The 23,044-nt window shown below is 43.3% G+C and overlaps 1 protein-coding gene across 1 annotated transcript in view; it reads left to right on the top strand.

Annotated features, from left to right (window-relative positions):
- DIAPH2 (diaphanous related formin 2) overlaps positions 1-23,044 on the top strand; it is a 1,824,032-nt gene that overhangs the window by 1,401,555 nt on the left and 399,433 nt on the right. The window contains exon 25 of the mRNA XM_082263377.1: positions 16,468-16,632. Within this exon, the coding sequence (XP_082119503.1) occupies positions 16,468-16,632 (165 nt within the window). The remainder of the gene's footprint in view (positions 1-16,467; positions 16,633-23,044) is intronic.

Genomic DNA, 23,044 nt, shown 5'->3' with positions numbered 1-23,044 from the left:
CTCTGTTTGTGGGAAAAAAAGGACGTAAATTTCGTTTGGGTACGGCGTCGCACGACCGCGCAATTGTCAGTTAAATTCGCACAGTGCCGAATCACAAAAAGTGGCCTGGACGCAAGACAGCAAAATCCTCCGGTGGTAAAGTGGCTAAAACCGGCGCTTCTGTGTACACTGCAGAGGGGAGGGGCTGAGATCCTTCTCTGACAGCTATGAGAGGAGAAAGGCAGCAGAGCGGGAGATTAGCGAGGAGAGTCCGGAGCAGCGATGTAATGAAGGTATTTCACACTATTCTAATCGAATAACCGGCGCTTCTGTGTACACTGCAGAGGGGAGGGGCTGAGATCCTCCTCTGACAGCTATGAGAGCAGAAAGACAGGAGAGAGCAGGGGATTAGCTGATTCCGGAACAGCGATGTAATGAAGGTATTTCCACTATTCTATTACATCTGGACATTATATAAAACACTAATAAAGTGGATTCTAGGATTTTAATGACACTAAACTATGTTCACACTGGATTCCTGGCAGGGAGGGAAGGGAAGACCGCACAATACAGCTAACAGACCTACCCCACATGTTCAGTACCAGATTTGTGTCAAAAATTGTCTTTATTTTTCAAAACTTTAAATGCACAAAATATCGGTTCATATCGGCCAATACCGATACGTTGTGACCAAAATATCGGTATCGGCAGTGAAAAAACGCTATCGGTCGATCTCTAGTACAGAGTCTTTGGAGTCACTCTGCACATGCTCAGTTTGGTGTGTATTTCTAGAGAGTTTTTTTTTTTTTTTTTCTTGGGAGGGTACACGTGCTCAGCACAGGGCCAATCAGCACTGTCCAGACAAAGGGTCAGGAGTCCTGCCGTCTCATAGGACAGCCACAGTAGAATGAAAATGCCTCCTACAAGCTTTAACCAGATACTGATAGAAGTCACAAGATTGCTATATACTGCTGATCAGAAAAGGTATTTAGCATTTTATATTTAGTAAAATAATTGCATTTCCATGTTCTGTGTACTGTGGGAGACCGGGTATAGTGACTGCAAGCTCCTCGGTTTAGTAACACTTTAAGATCACAATATCCAGTTATAGTCCATCAAACCACCTCTGGACCGGAAGCTTTTCCCCCTTAATGACCAGGCCATTTTTTGCGATTTCGCACTGCGTTATTTTGGCGGACAATTGCGCGGCCGTGCGACGCCGTACCCAAATAAGATGTTCTTTTTTACCCACAAATAGAGCTTTCTTTTGGTAGTATTTGATCACCTGTGTAATTTTTATTTTTTGCGCTATAAACAAAAAAAGAGCGACAATTCTGGAAAAAAAAAAAACAATATTTTTTACATTCTGCTATATAACATTCCCAAAAAAAGAAAATGTAAAAATCTAATTTTTTTCTTCATTTTAGGCCAATTTGTATTCTGCTACATTGTTTAGGATGAATTTGAGCAGAGATTGCGAGCCAGGCCTTCTCGTCAAACATCAATGCCTGACCTCACCAATACGCTTCTGGAAGAATGGTCAAACATTCCCATAGACACACTCCTAAACCTTGTGGACGGCCTTCCCAGAAGAGATAAAGCTGTTCTAGCTGCAAAGGGTGGGCCAACTTGATATTGAACCCTACGGACTAAGACTTGGATGCCATTAAAGTGCATATGCGTGTAAAGGCAGGCGTCCCAATACTTTTGGTAATATAGTGTATATATATATAAATAGCGTATTTGCAGTTACTTAGACATCAACCTGTTTAATTAACAAAATGAGGTTTGCAGCATAGATGTCGCTATCAAATTAGAGATTTATTTATTTTTTTCTTTTACTGTAACGTCTGTCAGTAAAGTGTTCAATCTCTTCCTCTAGCTGTTAGCGCCATACATCCCTAATTGACGGAGTGAAGGCGCTGATACGATTAGCATCCCGTGTTAGCAGTCATAACCTCTAAAGAGCATAACAGATGTTCTCAGTCTCAAGGACTTCAGGGCATTTATCACAGAATCCAGGTTGCAGATTTAGAAGAGGAGAAAAAAAGCAAATCAACCGCATTCGTCGGTGGAAAAACAGCCTCATTATAATTAGAGGCGTTTTGTACATAGTTGGCTGAGATTTGCAAACTGAGGGATTGTGGAGGTAAAACAAAATCCATGTCAAGTGTTTTTCCTATTTGTTAAGAGTTTCTGTGTCGTACGCTCGCTTGTTGTAGCTGTCTTACAGCCAATGAGACCCGGTTCACACTACTGCGTGTGCCGGGTTCGCATGTCATGTCGGAGCGCACTGCTCCGACATGACATGCGATCAGCTGTGCGGTGCGAGTTTAGCCATTTGTATGGCTAAATTCGCACCGCACCCGCAGCAAACACGCACAGGAGGCATTTTTGCTGCCGCATCAGGATCGGATCGCACAGCGGTTCACACTTGTGCGATCCGATCCTGTGCGAACTGCACGATCGCACTGCGATATGCGATCAAACTGGGGGTGTCATTAAGATTACATTGACACCCCCAGCGGATCGCATATGGCAGTGTGAACTGCCGGGGGTGCGTGTGCGATGCGGGAACAGGCTGCGAATTCGCAGCCTTCCCGCATCGCAATAGTGTGAACCGAGCCTAAAGGTTGGAGGCCACCTTCAGATAAATGCATAACGGTAATGTGTGATAAAATTTCCAGTATTGTATGGCACTTTCTGCCACGTGTTATGATGCCGCTCATGTGAGCTGTTTCTGACTGGCTGTAGGTTTTAACCACTTAAGCCCCGGAAGATTTTACCCCCTTACTGACCAGGGTGTTTTTTGCGATTTTTTACTGCGTGACTTTAACAGACAATTGCGCGGTCGTGCGAAGCTGTACCTAAACGAGTTTCACGTCCTTTTTTTTTTTGGTGGTATTTGATCACCTGTGCGATTTTTTGATCATGCGCTATAAACAAAAAAGAGCGTAAATTTTGCAAAAATTACAATATTTTTCACATTTTTTATATGAAATTCCCCCCCAAAAAATGTAAAAATCAAAATTTTTTAACATTTTCGGCCAATTTGCTTTTTGCTACATATGTTTGGTAAAAAAAAATCGCAAAAAGCGTATTTTGATTGGTTTGCGAAAAAGTTATCGCGTTTACTAACAAAGGGAAAGATTTTTGTCATTTTTGGTAGTTTTTTTTTAACGAGTAATGGCGGCGATATGCGATTTTTTTTGCGGGACTGCGACATTGCGGCGGACAGATCGGACCCTTGACTGACATTTTTGACACTTTTGGGGTTACCAGTGACATTTCTACAGTAATCAGTGCTATACATATGCACTGTTACTGTAAAATGACACTGGCAGTGAAGGGGTTAATTTTATTTGAGAGGGAAGGGCTGTGTGTGTCCCTAGGGGCGTGCTTCTAACTGTGATTGGCTGTGGCTTGAGCTGTAGGACCAATGATCAACGGTCCTACATAGTAGAACCGTATGATCAGTGTTCCTACACAGGGGAGAATGACAGGCAGCTTGTTTACACAAGCCGCCTGCCTTTCTCCCTCTCCCCCGACGATCGCTGAGTGAGCGGCGGACATCAGGTCCGCCGGTCAGACGCGCGGGGGGGGGGTACGTGACCACGCGGGAGCGTGCCGCCGGCGGCGCGCGCTCACCCCCCAGAGCCTCACAGGCTAGTGATGTACCGGTGCGTCACTCTGCCTGTGAGGGGCTGACCTCCGCAGTATATGTACTTGCGGTGGTCGGCAAGTGGTTAATGCAAGCCAATAGTGAAAAAATACACCCCTCCAGGTGGGTTGGCCTCCTCTAGCCCCCACTTCAAATGGAAGGTGCTGGTCTGGTTCACATATTGGTAGATGCAATCTATTTTTTCCACTGCAGGGAAAAGAGCGGTTCCCCCAATTTTTTTGGGACTGTGAATGCCACTTGACACTAAAAATTATATACAACTAGGGAGTAAAATACTTTAAAGCTTTATTATATACAGAAAAAAACACAGATTGTCAATACAGCCAGTATGTCACTGGTAGACGAGACAAGTTAAAACATTGCATGCAAGGACAAATCACCCTCAACATGGAAGACTCCCAGGTACAATAGGTGAGGAGAACCGGAAACGACCCTACGCGTTTCGGGTAAATACCCTTCTTCAGGAGTCAGCCAAAGTTCAGAGCACAAGATGTACCTATATAAGTAGAAGTTATTTGATGTTATAGAGGAAACATGTATAAAGGGATTACATATTTTTGAGGTATCATAGTAGTGAGTACCTACCATAGGGGTCTTCATATGGATGGGGATGAGCTGTCAATTAAAAACGGTAAATATACTGATGAAGAGGAATGCTTGGTTTCCAATACACATAGTTCAGTGGGAAAGTGTATAGAGAAGTAAAGGATGGCGGCAGTGCCGTGAGCCCATGAGTGCCACGATGATCCACAGAAGGTCCAAGAGGGACAGCACCAATGGATTCCTTACAAGGGTGTATAGAGGGATATTGTAAACCTGGAGTAAGATAAAATACAAAGGAAACAAAACTTTGGTGATGGGAATGGCGATAATTGGAGTATTTTCTCCACTTCAGGTGGCACTCATCTGCAGGGAGGCTGCTATCCGATTTGATGTTGGCACCCTATGTGACTAGGGTGGCAATCTTGGATCAGGCAGAGTCTATTTAAGACCCTGGCTCCCAGGTTTGGTGGGCATTTTCTGAGTGGCTAGAGTAGGGACAGTGCTTAGCATCAGGGGAATAGGGGAAGTGCCAGGGACATACCATCCTTCCTGGATGCCTTCTCGTTTGGGTGCAGATCGGCCAGGCCACATTCCGCCCTCGAGAAAGATGCTGTGGGTACGTCTGGTCCACCACTCTACTGTTGCTTTGCTGTTACAGCTTGTGAGTTCTCCCAATCGGGTTGCCTTACCGCCAGCCCTTTTTGTTTTGCTGGAGGAGGAAGTTGAGAGGAACCTAGTTCCTCTATGGTTTTCTCGGTCACGGGGAGGCTGCTATCCAATTTGCTGTTGGCACCCTATGTGACTAGGGTGGCCATCTTGGATCAGGCAGAGTCTATTTAAGACCCTGGCTCCCAGGTTTGGTGTGCATTTTCTGAGTGGCTAGAGTAGGGTTAGTGCTTAGCGTCAGGGAAAGGTTCCAGGGGAATAGGGGAAGTGCCAGGGACATACCATCCTTCCTGGAAGCCTTCTCGTTTGGGTGCAGATCGGCCAGGCCACATTCCGCCCTTGAGAAAGATGCTGTTGGGACGTCTGGTCCACCACTCTACTGTTGCTTTGCTGTTAAAGCTTGTGAGTTCTCCCGATCAGGTTGCCTTACTGCCAGCCCTGTTTGTTTTGCTGGAATTCTGTTACAAAATATTCCTGTTATTGCACCTGAACTCGCATCACGCTGCGCCTTCCCACATACAGACGCAGAGACTTTAAGCGGAATTCCACCCAAAAGGGGAAGTTCTGCTTGTTTGATACCCCCCTTCCCCCTCCACTGCCACATTTGGCACTTTTTGGGGGGGCGGTGGGAGGAGGTACCTGGTCTTGACAGGTACCTACTCCCACTTCCTGCTCAGATCAGTGGCGATCTATGATGATGTCTGGCCCCTCCTCCTTCCCCCCTGCAGCCTTCTGGGACACACACAGGTCCCAGAAGTCTGCGGGACCATTCAGAAAGCAGGAAGGCTTCACTGTCAGTTTTCCTTACCTAAGATGCCAGTGCTTGCACCCAAAGCTGATTAAAAAATTGGCTCGGGTGCCGAAATCGCAGGATCCCTGCACAGGTAAGTGTCCTTGTATTAAGGACTCATGCACACAGGATGTTTTTACAGCGGCTGTTTTTGGCGTCAGACATTTTTTTTCTATGGCCAGTAAACTCCCCAGCATGTTCTCCTATGTCTCCATGCACACATAGGCTGTTATCAGCAGTTTTTGGCAGGGGCGTTTTCTGGCTGAAAAAAAAAAAAAAAACAGAACTGGTGGGTTTTGAGTGGAGTTTTTTAGCTGTAAAAACGCTCTAACTATGATAAAAAAAAACGTAACCACTTCTGGACCGGAAGGATTTGCCCCCTTAATGACCAGGCCATATTTTGCGATTCAGCACTGCGTTACTTTTACGGACAATGGCGCTATACCTCAATAAAATTCTTTCCTTTTTTTCCTTTTTTTTATTTTGTCCTTTTTTTTTACACAAGTAGAGATTTCTTTTGGTGATATTTGATCATCTGTGCAATTTTTATTTTTTGTGCTATAAACAAAAAAAGAGCGACAATTCTGAAAGAAAAAACAATATTTTTTTTTACATTCTGCTATTCCCAAAAAAAAAAAAAAAAAAAATTAAAAATCAATTTTTTTTAACATTTTAGGCCTATTTGTTTTCTGCTACATATTTTTGTTAAAAAAAAAAATCACAATAAGCGTATTTTGATTAGTTTGCACAAAAGTTATCGTGTCTACTAACTACGGGAAAGATTGATGTCATTTTTTATTGTTTTTTTTTTTTTACTAGTAATAACGTCAATCTGCGATTTTTGCGGGACTGCGACATTGCGACTGACAGATCGCACCCCTAACAGACATTTGTGACACTTTTGGGGGGACCAGTGACATTACTACAGTAATCAGTGCTAAAAATATGCATTGTTACTGTAATAATGACACTGGCAGGGAAGGGGTTAACACTGTGGGTGATCAAGGGGTTAAATGTGTACCTAGGGGCGTTTTTCTAACTGTGGGGGGTGTGGCCTGTGAAATGATCACAGAGACCTGTGATCCTATATAGAAGGATCACAGGCACTCTGTGATCATTTCAGACTTACACTTTTGGGGGTACCAGTGATATTACTACAGTAATCAGTGCTAAAAATATGCACTGTTACTGTAATAATGACACTGGCAGGGAAGGGGTTAACACTGTGGGTGATCAAGGGGTTAAATGTGTATCTAGGGGTGTGTTTCTAACTGTGGGAGGTGTGGCCTGTGAAATGATCACAGAGACCTGTGATCCTATATAGAAGGATCACAGGAGCTCTGTGATCATTCCAGGGAGAAGAACGGTCAGATGTGTTTACAACAGCTGACCGTTCTTCTCTCTCAGCGGGGAACGATCGCCAGTGTCAGGCGGCAATCGGAGCCGCCTGCCCTGTGCACCGGTTTCCCCGCTGACGAGCAGGGGCGGGAGCGCGTCGCCGGTGGCGTGTGCGCGCGACCGACGTATACCTATGGCTGTTCGCGCAGGAGCGGCTGCCTGCCGCAGTATAACTGCAGCGGGCGGTCGTAAAGTAGTTAAAAATGCTGAACAATGCCAAAAAAAGCAGCTATTCGACATTTATCTACGTTTTTGAGCCATAAACTATTGTGGGAGTATAGTTTTGCTAAAAAAAAGCTAAAAAATGCTACAGCCCAAAAAAGCTAAAAAACGCTACAGATGAACAAAGCTAAAAAAAAAAACGCTGAAAAACGCTACTGCAAAAAAGCTGAAAAACTTTTGCATGAGGCCTAAAAGTCAGCAGCTACAGTATTTGTAATTTAATTTAATTTTTTAGGGGAGACTGGAGCTCCTCTTTAGGTAAGAAAGGGTGGATGACCTCACACAAGCGCCTGGAAGTTGCAAAAAGTATCTAATAAAGCAAACCATGAAAGATGGTAGCAAAATATTGACGTGTTTTTTACGCTAAGAGCACTTATTCATAATTATGATTAAAACTTTTAGAACAGTTACAGTATTGCGACATTGCAGCAAGGGTACGGTGCCCTCCTCTATCACCCTCTCGTATTTACGTTCCGTCAGAAGAAGGATGCAGTAACAAATAGGTAAATTTATGGTAATGTTACCGGGAGACGTTGGAAAGGTTATTAATAATAATACGGGTACTATGTAAATCGCTTGTTCCAGGTAAGGGACACCTGCCGTCTGCCGCTGTTCTCGCTGCAGTGTGACCGGCTTTTATCTTAAAAGAACACATTAAAAAGGGGAAGAAAATAATGGTGTGTTTTTAATTCCTAGAAACCCCCCCTGCTGGGCTGACGTAAGGAGAGGAGATTTGGGGAAAGTTGCTTCGTAGTGGAAAATGTAAATACGGCCAACTGCCGATCATTGAGAATGGAAGGGCCCAGGACAGAAATAAACTAAGCTGTCGTTACTGGCCTTAAAAATGTTCATATCTGGTCAAGGATTTATAATCCTGTCTGGCCACATTATGTTATATTTATGTTTGCAGACAACACAACCAAGAAGGTGACGCTACTTTCTTTGTAAGGAGTTAAAGCTGAACTTCTGGTTTAGGCTTAAAAAAAAATCTGAATCTCTCTTTTTTTTTTTTTTCTTTATTTAGGGGGTGCTTTTTTGGGGGGTGCTTTTAGAATTGTTGTTTTGAGTTGAATCTCAGGACTTTTGATAAGTTAAGGTTTTGCCCAAACCCACAGGGAAGGGTCATCTGAGAGCAGGTTGCAGGCCAAATCAGCTATGTGACTATTTTAGGGCAGTGATGTCACTAGTATCCCCACCCCATGGCCACACATACAAAGGAACAGGAATGCTGGTGACATCATTGACCTAACATGATCACATGGCCATATTCTGTCAATTATATTTTTCATATATGGCCAAGGTAAGTCAATGATGTCACTAGAATCCAAGCCCTATGGCCCCACATAACAACGGGATGGTTAAACTGTTGACATCATTGACCTAACATGGCAGAATCCCAGCCCCATGGCCACATGTAACAAAGGGATGGTTATACTGTTGACATCATTGACCTAACATGGCCATGTGACCATGTTGGGTCAGTGATGTCACCAGTATCCCTGCCCCATGGCCGCACATACAAAGGGACAGTAATGCTGGTGACATCATTGACCTAACATGGCCATATTTGGTCAATGATATTTTCCAAATATGGTCTTGTGGCCATATTAGGTCAGTGATGTCATCAGCATCTCTGCAGCCACACATAACAAAGGGACGGTAATGTTGATGACATCATTGACCTAAGATGATCACATGTCCATATTTGGGCAATGATATTTTTCATATATGGCCATGTGGCCAAGTTAAATCAATGATATCATTAGAATCCAAGCCCTATGGCCCCACATAACAACGGGATGGTAATACTGTTGACATCATTGACCTAACATGGCCATGTGACCATGTTGGGTCAGTGATGTCACCAGTATCCCTGCCCCATGGCCGCACATACAAAGGGACAGTAATGCTGGTGACATCATTGACCTAACATGGCCATATTTGGTCAATGATATTTTCCAAATATGGTCTTGTGGCCATATTAGGTCAGTGATGTCATCAGCATCTCTGCAGCCACACATAACAAAGGGACGGTAATGTTGATGACATCATTGACCTAAGATGATCACATGTCCATATTTGGGCAATGATATTTTTCATATATGGCCATGTGGCCAAGTTAAATCAATGATATCATTAGAATCCAAGCCCTATGGCCCCACATAACAACGGGATGGTTATACTGTTGACATCATTGACCTAACATGGCCATGTGACCATGTTAGGTCAGCGATGTCACCAGTATCCCCGCGCCATGGCCGCACAAATAAAGGGACAGTAATGCTGGTGACATCATTGACCTAACATGGCCATATTTGGTCAATGATATTTTCCAAATATAGCCACGTGGCCATATTAGGTCAGTGATGTCATCAGCATCTCTGCAGCCACACATAACAAAGGGACGGTAATGTTGATGACATCATTGACCTAAGATGATCACATGTCCATATTTGGTCAATGATATTTTCCATATATGGCCATGTGACCAAGTTAGGTCAAAGTTGTCAGCAAAATCCCAGCCCCATGGCCACACGTAACAAAGGGATGGTAATACTGTTGACATCATTGACCTAACATGGCCATGTGACCATGTTGGGTCAGTGATGTCACCAGTATCCCCACTACATGATATTGTCTGTCTGCCAAGCAGGGGAGGACTGGGCCAGGGGGCAGGGTGGCAATTGCCCCCTGGGCTGGTCTGATGCCCTGTTAAAAGGCTGCACTGCTTCTGCCACAGCCATGCCTAAACGATTCCTGGTGAAGAGAGGTAAAAAGTCCATGCTGCTGACCTACTGAGTGCGGGTTGAAGACAAGGACAAAGCGCAGGCCTCCCCCCCCCCCCCCCAGCATGGATGGTGTAAACTGTGTCTGAGCAGAGGCCAGTCCCATGCCCCACTGGAGACTCTTCTGCCCTGGCCAGCCCCAACTGAGCTGTCCCAGCTCCCCCAACCTCCCCCTGCTGGCCAGGTCAGGAACCCAGATTCAGCTGGTAAGAGGAGAGTATTTGGAGCAGGGCTTCAGCTTGGAATGGGGGTCAGGAGGACAATTGAGTGGGAGGGGGGGGAGTGAGGGGAAATGGGAGGGGGCCGAGTTGCAGCACCCTGGGCCTCTGGTATGTACTTGCCCCCTGAGCCAAAAGTTGCCAGCCTGCTCCTGCTGCCAAGCAGGGAATTCCAGGACTGCAGCTGGTTGAGTTGGTGGCCTGCTATTATTCCCTTTGCATTCCTTATTCAGGAATGGAAGGTCAGAAATACAAATCCTTTGGCAGGTAAAACATCTCCTATATATATATTATATCTGTGTATTTAGCTATTTGCCTGGAGTTCAGCTTTAATAAACCTCATAAACAGTCGAAAAGGGTGACTTACTCTTTATAATATCAGCAGAAAGGGATTTGTGTTTTTTCTGTTTCTTCTATGGCTTAGCATCCGTCTTCCTGGTTCACCCTCTGCCTTTTGTGGATGGAAAAGTATATTTAAAGTACATAAAAGAGGTTCATAAAACATGAACTAAGCAGATAATGACAAGATCATTTTAGGCCCAAAAGTCTGATTTATCAAGCTCTCAGGATCGGGAATATTATACAGATTAGTGTTGTAAGGAGGAAGAAGGCTTTTGAAGCTAAGCTGATTAATACAACATTTTTCAGTCTAATGTTTTTTCATGTGCTGGATAGATAAAGTTAATGGACAAGGGACCTCTAAGACGGGTTCTCGTAACCGTCAGCATTTACAAGCCAAAAACTTGAGCTTTTTTCATATTCTTTTTTTCATCCGCTCTTTGGAGGTGAAGCGTGTTCTGCGGATTTTCAGACGTCAATTTCGTTAGGCCTCTGTATGATTAATTGTTCTTTCTGCAACATTAATTTTGTAGGCTGTCGAGTCTTCGAACCTTTTCAGGGACTCTACAAGCCTACGAGGCATTGCAATGCGTAAGGATTTCCAAGATTTGTATAATTTTTTTTTTTCTTTTTTTTTGTATCATCTTTCTAGGTATGCAAGGGAATAACAGATTGGTCATGGTTCAGCTTAGCTATGGGCAATGAAAGTTGTGCAATATATTAGTGTCATTCTGTCTTAGCTGTGTTTTGGGGAATGTTCATTTTGCATTTGTATGTTTCTGTTAAATTAAAGTGTATGCAAAACCAAAATATTTTTGGTTTTGGATAGAGTATGAAAGGATTAGAACCCCTGTCTTAATCAACATCTGAAGAATGGGGAATGGATGAGAGTACCACAAGGTTTAATGTGGAGAAGTGTAAGGTTTTGCACTTGGGGACTAAAAACATAAAAGCACAATACACTTTGGGAGGGGAACCCTTGGGGGAATCAAAAATGGAGAAAGATCTGGGAGTCTTGGTTGATGATAGATTAGGCAACAGCATGCAATGTCAAGCGGCAGCTGCCAAAGCCAGCAGAATATTAGCATGCATAAAGAAAGGGATGTATTCCAGAGATAAGACTATAATCCTTCCACTTTATAAAACTCTGGTCCGACCACATCTGGAGTATTCTGTCCAGTTCTGGTCGCCAGTCCTCAGGAGGGATGTGTTGGAGCTGGAGAGAGTCCAGAGAAGGGCAACTAAACTGATTAGGGGATTGGAGGACCTTAATTATGAAGAACGTCTGCAATCGCTCGATTTATTCTCCCTGGAGAAGAGACGCCTGAGGGGGGACATGATAGCAATTTATAAATATCTCAATGGGTATCTCAGCTTAGAAAAAAAGCTGTTCAGTCGAAGGGATTGCATGAGGACTCATAGGCATACAATGCGATTAAAGGGAGAAGCGTTTTAACCTCAGGCAACGTGGGAGGTTCTTTACTGTTAGGGCTACAAGATTGTGGAATTCTCTACCACAAGAGGTGGTTTCTGCGGGAAGTATGGTGGCTTTCAAAAGACTCTTAGACGTACATCTCAAGGATCAGAACATTCAGGGGTATGAGAGATGATTACGGCCACACACACCTACGCAGGTTGAACTGGATGGACTATTGTCTTTATTCAACCTCACCTACTATGTAACTATGTATGTAACAAGACTAGTATGAGTCCAGTAGATTTTTATTGACTTGTAACATGAGCCAACACGATCTTTCCCTGATGAAAATTTTTGTTTTCTTAACCCCCTTGAAACGTGTTGGCTTTATTCTTGTTGTGTATAGTAAAAACCTACTGAGCTTACATTAGTCTTGTGGCGCTCTCATCCTTCCTACTTTCTTCATACTACTCTGGCGATTTCCAAGGACACCACTATTGGCAGAAAGTAGCCTTTCAAAATTGGACCATGAGGTCTTAACATTTCCGTTCCTGGGTCCAGCACTCTACCATCATGTTTACCATCTAAGCATTCATCATCTGGAGGGATCATACTTATACCCTTCAGGATCCCTCTAATTATACCAATCTAGTACACAATCCCTTAAAGTGATAGTAAAGTCTTAAAAAATAAATAATCTGGTCTCTGCAAGGTAATCTGCATCACATACTAGCACATTATGAAAGACCACCACTCGTAGAATGGAACACAATCATTGTAGATGAGACCGCTAACGTGTTTCGGGAGTCAAGCTCAAGTTTCCATCTATCCTATACCTGGCCCTACGGTCACCAGTGGGGAGCAGTCTACATGGCGCCGCTGTGCCAGAGGATGATCACACGTCCACCGAAGGATCCACATGACTGTCCTGCATTACCATGCTCATCTCCTCATACTCCATGTGAGTTACTATTGTGAATTATTTATTAAAGCATTACAGTCTACTCTTAGAGGCGCCTCTCTTTTTATTGTTTACAGTCTACTGGAACCCTGGCTTGTTCCCATCTGATGACAGCCCTAAGTCTCTGGACTTTTCCCACTTCCTTTCCTTAGTATATTGTCATAGACTTATATGGACTTTTGTAGGGCTTGCAGCTTATGCGCCTGATCTACTCTTGAGGGCTATTACCTTCGCCCGGTCTTCCTTTAGGGTTCATGGGCTATGGCCTTTGAATGGCTGTGCTGAGATTATGTCACTCCTGTGCGTGCACACAGGAGCCATGGCTCAGTCCTCTGAAGGGATGCCATATTTAGCATGATGTCATTGACTGCAGAAAAAGTGAATATCTCCTAAACAGTGTATGTTTAGGATATATTCCTTGAACCAACAGGTAAGCTTTAGTATAAGCTTACCTGTAGGTACAAGTCACCAAGCAGTTTTTACTACCACTTTAAACATTACCAAAACCTGATGAAAGAGGACCTTTGAACCTCAAAAACACATTGACTTTTTTATATATAAGATTGTAAATGAAATTGAACCCAGACTTTGCACATTCTAGATTCTAGCACTTTCCTTTTTTCACTTCTAGTCCTTACTTGAGTTAAGCGCCAACAATCAGCCACCAGTCCTGGTGGCCTTAAGGGTAACTGTTCCCTCTACAACAGGGGTGTCCAAACTATGGCCCTCCAGCTGTTCAGGAACTACAATTCCCATGAGGCATTGTAAATCTCTGACGTTTACAGACATATCTGGACATGATGGGAATTGTAGTTTCAGAACAGCTGGAGGGCCATAGTTTGGACACCCCTGCTCTACAATATTCAAAACTTGACTAGGAATATGAATTACTGTACTGTATATATTCCATACTACTTTTTAGGTTTTTGTTGCTGCCTGTCCCTGTTCACCCTCTCTTTTTGGTCTGATGGCCATTTTCACTTTTACAGAAAGGGGTTGGAAATACTTCCAAATATTGGAGCAGACAGTCACCTGTTTTTTTATCTTCTTTTTTTTTATTTTTTTGAGCGGGGGGGGGGGGGGGGCGGCTGTATATTTTATTCTAATATATATTTTCAGTAGAGTGCAACCGCAATCGAAGCCGTTCAGGTTAGAGAAAGCAACTTTGTAAAAACTTTTATTTATTCAAATTCTTAAGAAGAGCTTTGTTTTCCATATATAAGATTTCAGGAGGAAGGAGGGGGGTTGCCTTAATGCAATGGCAGATGGTGTTTCAGATGAATCCAGAATTTGCATACCATGTGCAAAAACATGTTTAAATTGTAGAAATATGTTCACCATGCCAACTCACTTTTCAATATTAATAGGAAGCATAACAGGGAAATGTTGCCATGAAATATGGATTGTTTTGTAATGAATTAAAATAAGTTGGTGTGGCACTATTTGTCAGGACAATAGAGACTGGGGTCTATTCACTAATCCGTAGGCATTATTTTAGCTGTGTTTGTTATTTTATCTCATGGTAATTTTCTCATCTGTTCAATTCAAAGACATAAATTCAGCAAGAGAATGCCACTGTTGTTTTATTTTTTTCACATAAAATAGTTATTTAATTACTGAATCATTTATTTCTCTTGAATCATTTTATCTTGCGAATCATTATCTTATACAGTTCAGTTTTTTGCTTTCTTCAATAGACAGAAATTCAAAATGAACATCAACAGGAGCTAGCAGTATTTTACAACTCCAAATAGCAGCTGTTGCGGAAATACTCACCTTCATTCAGGAGCTGACCCCCTTGCAGTACTTTCCGCGTGCCCCTACATGCTGCGAGTCCTCTGAGTTGAATGCCCAACTCTATTTAGCCACTTTCCTGTGAGCTTTGGTTGTCATGGACATGCCCCCTGGGGGAAAGTTAGAACACACACTCCCATCTAGGTCCCACATCGCCACTGTTTCTAGGTGGGGGGGACAGCTGATCCAGTGCTTCAATGCCCCTCTGAGATGAAGTCCTCTTCTTGAGTTTCTTAGAGGACCCGCCTGCACCTATCCAATAGGAGGTGTTAATGTCAGGCAGGCACTGATGTGGGCACCTGAAGAAGGATCCAATCCAGGAAGTAAACATAGGAGGAGAAGACTCAGGGCTGGATTGTCACATGACCAGGGGAGGACTGGGCAAGGGGGCAAATGCCCCTTGGGCCACTCTGATGCCCTGTAAAAAGACTGCACCGCTTCTACCACAGACATGCCTAAAGGATTCTTGGTGAAGTGAAGTAAAAAGTCCCTGCTTCTGACCTGCTGAGTGTGGGATGAAGACAAGGACAAAGTGCAGGCCTCCCCCCCCCCCCACAGTATGGATGGTGTAAACTGTGTCTGAGCAGATGCCAGTTCCATATCCCACTGGAGACTCTTCTGCCTCAGCCAGCCCCAACCGAGCTGTCCCAGCTCCCCCCAACCTCCCCCTGCTGGCCAGGTCGGGAACTCGGATTCAGCCGGTAAGTAGAGAGTATCGGGAGCAGGGCTTCAGCTTATAATGGGGGTCAGGAGGAGTATTGGGAGAGTGGGAGGGGGTAAGGGAAAGTGGGAGGGGGCTGAGTCGCTCTACCATGGGCCTCTGGTTTGTATTTGCCCCCTGGGCTGCAAGTTGCCAGTCTGCCCCTGCACATGACCGCTGTCACAGGTAAGTACAAATAACATTTTGATAGGGCTATTTTTTATGTAGCAATTTGTTAGGGGGGGGTGGCAGGGAGGTGTTGGCAAGGGGAAAGGCTTTATTCCCAGGAGGGGCTTTGAGGATCCAGGAAAAGGAGAAATGGCCCTTTCTTTCACTTATCCTCATAAATAATACCCCTCTCAGGGAAGTTTAAGGTAGCTCTTAGAAAAGACAGGTGAACATCTGGAGGAGTCCAAGACCCAAAGACACAGGTGGACCTTGTAGCAATGAGGAATGTGCTCCACATAGAAGCTGGGTCTTCTGAAGAATTTGCATGCTATTAGGTTCACACGCCAGTTCTCACAGTGGAGAGCCTCTTACCTGGCTGCAGATCACTTGCCGAGTTACCTCTGTCTCATAGGGTGTGGCCTCTTGGAACTGCTGAGGAAAGGAAACAGAAAAATCTATCTTTCCTTGGCATCAACAGGAACCCAGGGGGTTGTGGAAGAAGGAGGAAAGGGACCTGTGTCTGTGTGTTCCTATTGGACAGATTATCCTTCACTTCCTGTCAGGATAGAAAATAAGGGGCGATCTCTCCAACAAGAACACAAACTAAAATATATATTACTAAGTGTTAGAACTTTTGACAATGTTTTAATGTCTGTATCTTGCTGTTCCATTGACAACCGTTCCTCCATTTGTTGTATGGTCTTGTATGTCTCACAAGGTCAGGAAGTGAGTTAGTCTTCAAGTAAACACAGTATTATGTGTGGTTTGCCTTCTTGAGAAAGTTTTTCCTTGACAACTTAATACATCTTTGCAAAGACCGCCAGGGAGCAGTGCGAGAAGCTGACCACCATGCACAACAACATGAACAAGCTGTATGACAGCTTGGGAGAATACTTCGCCTTCGATCCCAGAGCGGTAAACGTCGAGGAGTTCTTCGGGGACATCGCCAATTTCCGGACGCTCTTCTTGGTAAGCCCCTTTATAAGTTTTTGTTTCAGAGAAAGACATATTTTTTTATGTGTAATTTGTGTGTAAATGAATCTTGACACATCTTATCAACCTTCCTTTTGGATCTTCCTGGGATTAATTATAATACCAAATTCTAGGTTGGGGTACACGGATCTCAAGGCAGAGTGGATGATGGACAACCCCATATCTATGGAAAGTGGGTTAAAGGCACTGGAACCCTGGAGTTTTATTATATGTTGATATTGTATTGCTGTTGGCATCCAAAGATATGATGGTGGTAGGAGTATGGAGAATCCGGATATTGGACTGGCAGCCTATGAAGGACTGAAGTGCCACACTATAGAGTTCAAGTCCAAATGTACGTTTATTCCAAAGATAAGTTATATACAAAAGCCAACGCATTTCAGGGGCTATAAATTAAGCAAGCAAGTTTTGGGAATACAACATGAAACATAAAAAAATCAACACTAATAAAAATCTTTTATATTCATTGAGGTAGCCTATGATTATAGAATTGAACACAAGTAAGGGCCTATTTAAAATACTATTAAATAAAATACTTTTCTTCTTATTTATTTATTTTTTTTAAGATGGTCCTACTGGTGTTTAATGTTAAGAATCATAGACCACACTGATGTCTTTAAAACATTTTTTTTTTTAGTATTATTTATTAATCTTTCATGTTACTTTCTAGTAAAGCCCTCCGAAACGCAATGGGTTTTGTACATAAATTATATTTGGAATAAACTTACATTGGGACATGAACACTTTGATGTGCTTCAGTTTGAGATTTGCTCAACCCAAAGTGATCGTGGAGATCCTTAGGAGTGCGCAAGCTCCTCCGAAGCCGGGTGGAGTATAACCCTTAAAATGTGTTGGATTTTGAAAAGGATAATTAAAACCCTAGACAAAAATCATAAATTCTCACTTACCAGACCTTAGATGAGGTGGCTGCCTTAGTCTTTGTTTCAGGCTAAGTACATACACTAGCTTCACATTGGGGGTCAGGGTGTGTTGGTTTGGGGCGCTACCACCTTGCACTACACAATATGTCTTTGGTCCCAAAAAGTGCACTGTGCTCACTAGGTAGCGAAAGAGTGCAAATTTATGTTATACCATATAAGGTGCTGTGTATGATGCTGAAATGTGCAATAATTGCAAACGGATGTTGCTTACAACAGTGCGCTTTGCTGAGTGAATTGTACCATCTATGTGTCAATCATTAGGTACAGATTGTGTTGTGACCTTCTGAAACACTGGTCAGTGAAAAAGTGCCAGAGTGCAAATGAGTGAATAAACAAAAAATTATAAATCTTTTTATTGTGACATTCCCTTGCGGGGGAACTTACATCCGTGATCACTAAAACAATCTTATTAAAGTAAAGTGGTGAGTGAGTTGTGCCCATTTAGCGCGTGCTGGGAGTGAAAGTGCTAATACCGGAGGTAAAGCACTTACCAAAGGCTCTCCCTTACTCCACAGCCAGCCTGGTTGGTCGTTTCTCCCCTTTGATGCCTGCAGGGCTCCTTAGATTGCGTTCAATTGTTCACAGATATTGTTGCAAAAGCATCTAGGGAGTCAGTGTACAAAAACCAGAGAGGCTTCCATTGCGTAGTATAGTAGTATATCGGGGGACAAAAAAGTGTTAACTCACTGTTAGGAAGTTCACCGTCAGTTTGTTTGGTGTGTTCCTGGCGTACGGCCGTGTGGTGCTTCCGCATTCCAGAACCACCTAACCGGAAGTGACGTATGACGCTGTGTTGCCGCTCTACGTGTTTCGTCACTGCGACGTCATCTGGGGGCGGTGTTTTTAGTGTTGTTTATTAGTCTTTCATGTTACTTTCTAGTAAAGCCCTCCGAAACGCAATGGGTTTTTTACATAAATTATATTTGGAATAAATTTACATTGGGACATTAACACTTTGATGTGCTTCAGTTTGAGATTTGCTCAACCCAAACCAAAGTCATCGTGGAGATCCTTAGGAGTGCGGAAGCTCCGACGAAGCCAGGTGGAGTATAACCCTAAAAATGTGTTGGATTTTGAAAAGGAAAATTTAAACCCTAGACAAAAAACATAGATTGTCACTTACCAGACCTTATATGAGGTGGCTGCCTTAGTCTTTGTTTCAGGCTAAGTACATACCCTAGCTTCACATAACACCAGCTCCACGTAACACCAGCTCCACATACCTGATATCAGAAGTAAAGGGAAATATATGGCACTTCAACCAGGGGACTGCCTTCCCTTCCTCTCATGTGAGAATATAGGGTGCTTGGTGATTGGCTGCTCAAGTGCCCATTGTCATCACATTGGGTTGGTGGAGAATACCTAAACAGGCGGATTGCGCTCTATGTATCCATATTAAGGTTACATTTTAAATTTTGACTGAAGACTGCAAACCTTTAAAATGGCGCTTCAATCAACACTCTCTGAAAGTGACTGCTAAGTGGGGGGGCCCTACAGTCGTAATAAGAAAAACATCTGTAGCACCCTCCTAGATAGGCAGCCAGGATGATAGGTAAATTTAGTTATTTTGGCTCCTCTCTAATCATTGGAGCAGCTTTTGATTTATGTGGGCTTTTCTGGAATGTCACAGGCTGCAGGTTTGATTGTTTCCCCCTTAATTCTAGAGGCTTCTAGATCATAGAGGACTGGAAAGCCAAATGAGCAGCCTGAATATTGATGGTGCTTCAGCCAATCATTGGGGAGGTGTTCCCAGAAGGTGGGTGGAGAGGGAAATAAATTGTCTGAAGCCTGGTCCAGGTGGACCCTATTGATTTTCATCAAGGTCCCAGCAGTGGCAGAGCTGGGGAGGCCTATTCCTAAATTCTTCTGGAGCCAAGCTTCTGGAGACATCACAGAGTAGTGCCTGGTTGAAGCTGGGGGATGTGCAACTGCCCAGGATATTCTGAGTACTGTTTGTGACTGTGTGCTGTTCCACTGCTGGGGCACCAGCTTTAGTCTACCAAGAGACTGTCCCAAACTAACATTATTTGTGCTCAACCATATTTCATGGTCCCCTGCCATGAACCTATAGATTGTTCTAGTCTGCCTTTTAGTCATGCTGCTGTCACTGAAGGCCAAAAGTCCTGTGCAGAATTGTGCTCAAGCATTTTGAAGTATCCATTTTCCCATTTTTCGACAAGTTTCTTCAGCAGTAAATACTAAAAAGACATCCCCTAGACTGTTTATTTATTTATTTTTTTATCTAAAGAAAACTTTTATTGGTTAAAACAATATAGTCAACCACATACAGTATTCTGTACAGTATACAGGAACAGTCCAGATTAATGCCAACAGTGACAATAGAATGAGTAGTACAGAAATTGAACAACTTATAAAATACAGCATAATCAAGGAAATTACATGACCGTGTCAGCATTACACCCATAATAGGTTCAAGTTGGGTGAGTCTAGGATGGAAAAGGACCTGGGGGTACTGGTAGACAACAGGCTTGGCAGTGGCATGCAATGCCAAGCCGCTGCAAGCAAAGCCAACAGAATACTGGGATGTATAAAAAAGGGGATTCACTCCAGAAATAAAGAGATTATTCTCCCGTTCTACAAGACTCTGGTCCGGCCACATCTGGAGTATGCTGTCCAGTTCTGGGCACCGGTCCTCAGGAAGGATGTGCTGGAACTGGAGAGAGTCCAGAGAAGGGCAACAAAAATAATTAGGGGCATGGAGGACATCAGCTATAAAGAAAGACTACAAGCACTGAACCTATTCTCTCTGGAGAAGAGACGATTGAGGGGGGATATGATATCAATGTACAAATATTGTACTGGCAACCCTGGCATATGGAAAAACCTATTCAGAGAAAGGAAATACAATAAGACACGTGGCCACTCACTAAAACTAGAGGAAAGGCGGTTTAACCTTAAAATACGCAGGGGGTTCTTCACTGTAAGAGCGGTAAGGATGTGGAATTCTCTTCCACAAGCAGTGGTATCAGCAAGGAGCATTGATAGTTTCAAAAAACTATTAGATGGGCACCTTAAAGACCACAACATACAGGGGTATACAATGTACAACATACAGGGGTATACAATGTACGGTTAACAGTAGACACACACACACATCATAGGTTGAACTGGATGGACTGATGTCTTTTTTCAACCTCACTAACTATGTAACTATGTAACTAAGTTCCAGCATTAAGTATGCGGAGCCTATCCATGACCAGATCCACCAGGGCAAGCCCGGGTACATCTAATGATGGGTCCCAGAGTTTTTAATACTTGCGCGGACACCCCCTATGCTGGTAGATGAGCTTTTCCATTCAAAGTGTATTACTCCAAGCAGCAACCCACTCTTTAACCGTGGGAACGGGTCTCTGACTTCCAATGTGTCATTTATTAACTTACGAGCTAGAATAAGGGTTCTAACAATTGCCTCTCTGGTGTGATTCTCCCATTCAAATTTGTCTAGTAAATTTAGCAAGCAAGTTTTGGGATCCAAAGGAAGTGACCCCTGAAATATCATGTTCAGGGTGTCCACCATCCCCTAGACCAGTGATGGTGAACCTTGGCACCCCAGATGTTTTGGAACTACATTTCCCATGATGCTTATGCACTCTGCAATATAGTTGACCATCATGGGAAATGTAGTTCCAAAACATCTGGCCAAGGTTCGCCATCATTGCCCTAGACTGTTTACTGAGCCGGAGGGAAATAAACTATTGCTATGTGCCTGGCTGCCTCTTCACTGTTTTGGGAAACCACCTGTCTATAGTGACCCCTGTGGGGGGTAATGGTATACATCTTTGAAATTCTTTTAGGCATGCAAGTTTATCTTATAGCATCCAGCCAAAGATTAAACTTATTTTGCTGGGGATGCCTGTAAATTACTTTTAAGTTCTGTGCAGACATTTGGGAAAGAACTCACCACATGATAATAATGATGGAAAGAATTGGGAAGAGTTCTGGGAAATTTCAAACCAAAGAACTGGAACTATACTTGCAAAGGAGAGATATTTAAAGTTGCTGTTGGTTTGACAAATTTTTAGATGGTAGAAAAAAAAAAGTTTATTTTTATAATTTCTTTAATTATATATTTTGTATGATGAGAGTTGAGTGTTTTGTCTTTCCAAGAATAATTTACGAGTCTTGCTTCCTGCCCTCTATATGTTCAATGTTCTAAGACGTGCTCTGCTTAAAAGCCTCATCTACTTCATGTCTCCATTCCGGCCTTTTCTATGTTCAAATATTTATTCAAGCATTTTGTTTGCATTCAAAACATTTCTTTGTCTGTCTCCATATTGATCCCATTGATTTCATGTTTTGCTATCGTATGAGGCACCAGCAGGTTGTCTGATGACTTAAAATGAGGCCTTTTGTTCCTGAAATAGATATAGAAGCTTCAGCTGTGTCTCGACAGCCAATCGGCCAAGCGTTCCAGAGCCCCCGCTATGAAAATGAGGGGAATCGAGCACCACAGAAAAACTTTTCTAAGTCAACGATAAGCATTATCCAAGCCAGGAAGGCTCTTGTTAGAACTTGGGGGTGGCATCCCAGGTGTGCTGGAAAAACACTATGGGTTTGCGACCCCACTGAGTTTTACCAGCACTAGATCACTTTACATTTGCTATTTAATTATGAAGAGCGTCTGCAATTGCTTGATTTATTCTCCCTGGAGAAGAGACGCCTGAGAGGGGACATGATAGCAATTTATAAATATCTCAATGGTAATCTCAGCATAGACACAAAGCTATTCAGTCGAAAGGATTGCATGAGAACTCGAGGGCATACAATGCGATTAGAGGAGAAGCGTTTTAACCTCAGGCAATGCAGGGGGATCTTTACTGTTAGGGCTACAAGATTGTGGAATTCTCTACCACAAGAGGTGGTTTCTGCGGGAAGTATGGTGGCTTTCAAAAGACTCTTAGACGTACATCTCAAGGATCAGAACATTCAGGGGTATGAGAGATGATAACGGCCACACACACCTACGCAGGTTGAACTAGATGGACTATTGTCTTTATTAAACCTCACCAACTATGTAACTATGTATGTATTTCTTGGGCGGTACTTTTTGGCTAGCCCAGAGCATTCTTTATTCCGGCCAGAAGGTCCGCCATGTACTGCATATGGAATTTTTTTATTTTTTATTTATAAATGTATTTCTTCAACTGGGGGTCTCTCTTCAAGACAGCCCTTTTTCATGGATTATTAAAGGTTGGCCGCTTCAAATACTGTAGCTGCTGATTTTTAATATTAGGCGCATTTACCTGTCCAGGCATCCAGCAGTGTCCTCGCCCAAGCCGATTCTTCAATCAGACATCGGGGGCTGGAACCGCCATCCTGACTAAGGGAAACTGGCAGTGAAACAGCTTCACAGCCAGTTTCCTATTGCGTATGTGCGAAGTGCGCTGCACTTTGTGAATGGGCCGCAGTCTGACAGGGGAAGGAGG

Source organism: Pelophylax lessonae (genome assembly GCF_965119305.1).
Source record: "Pelophylax lessonae genome assembly, chromosome: 7".
NCBI classification, from domain to species: Eukaryota; Metazoa; Chordata; class Amphibia; order Anura; family Ranidae; genus Pelophylax; species Pelophylax lessonae.
This window is presented reverse-complemented; position numbering and strand designations above follow the sequence as displayed.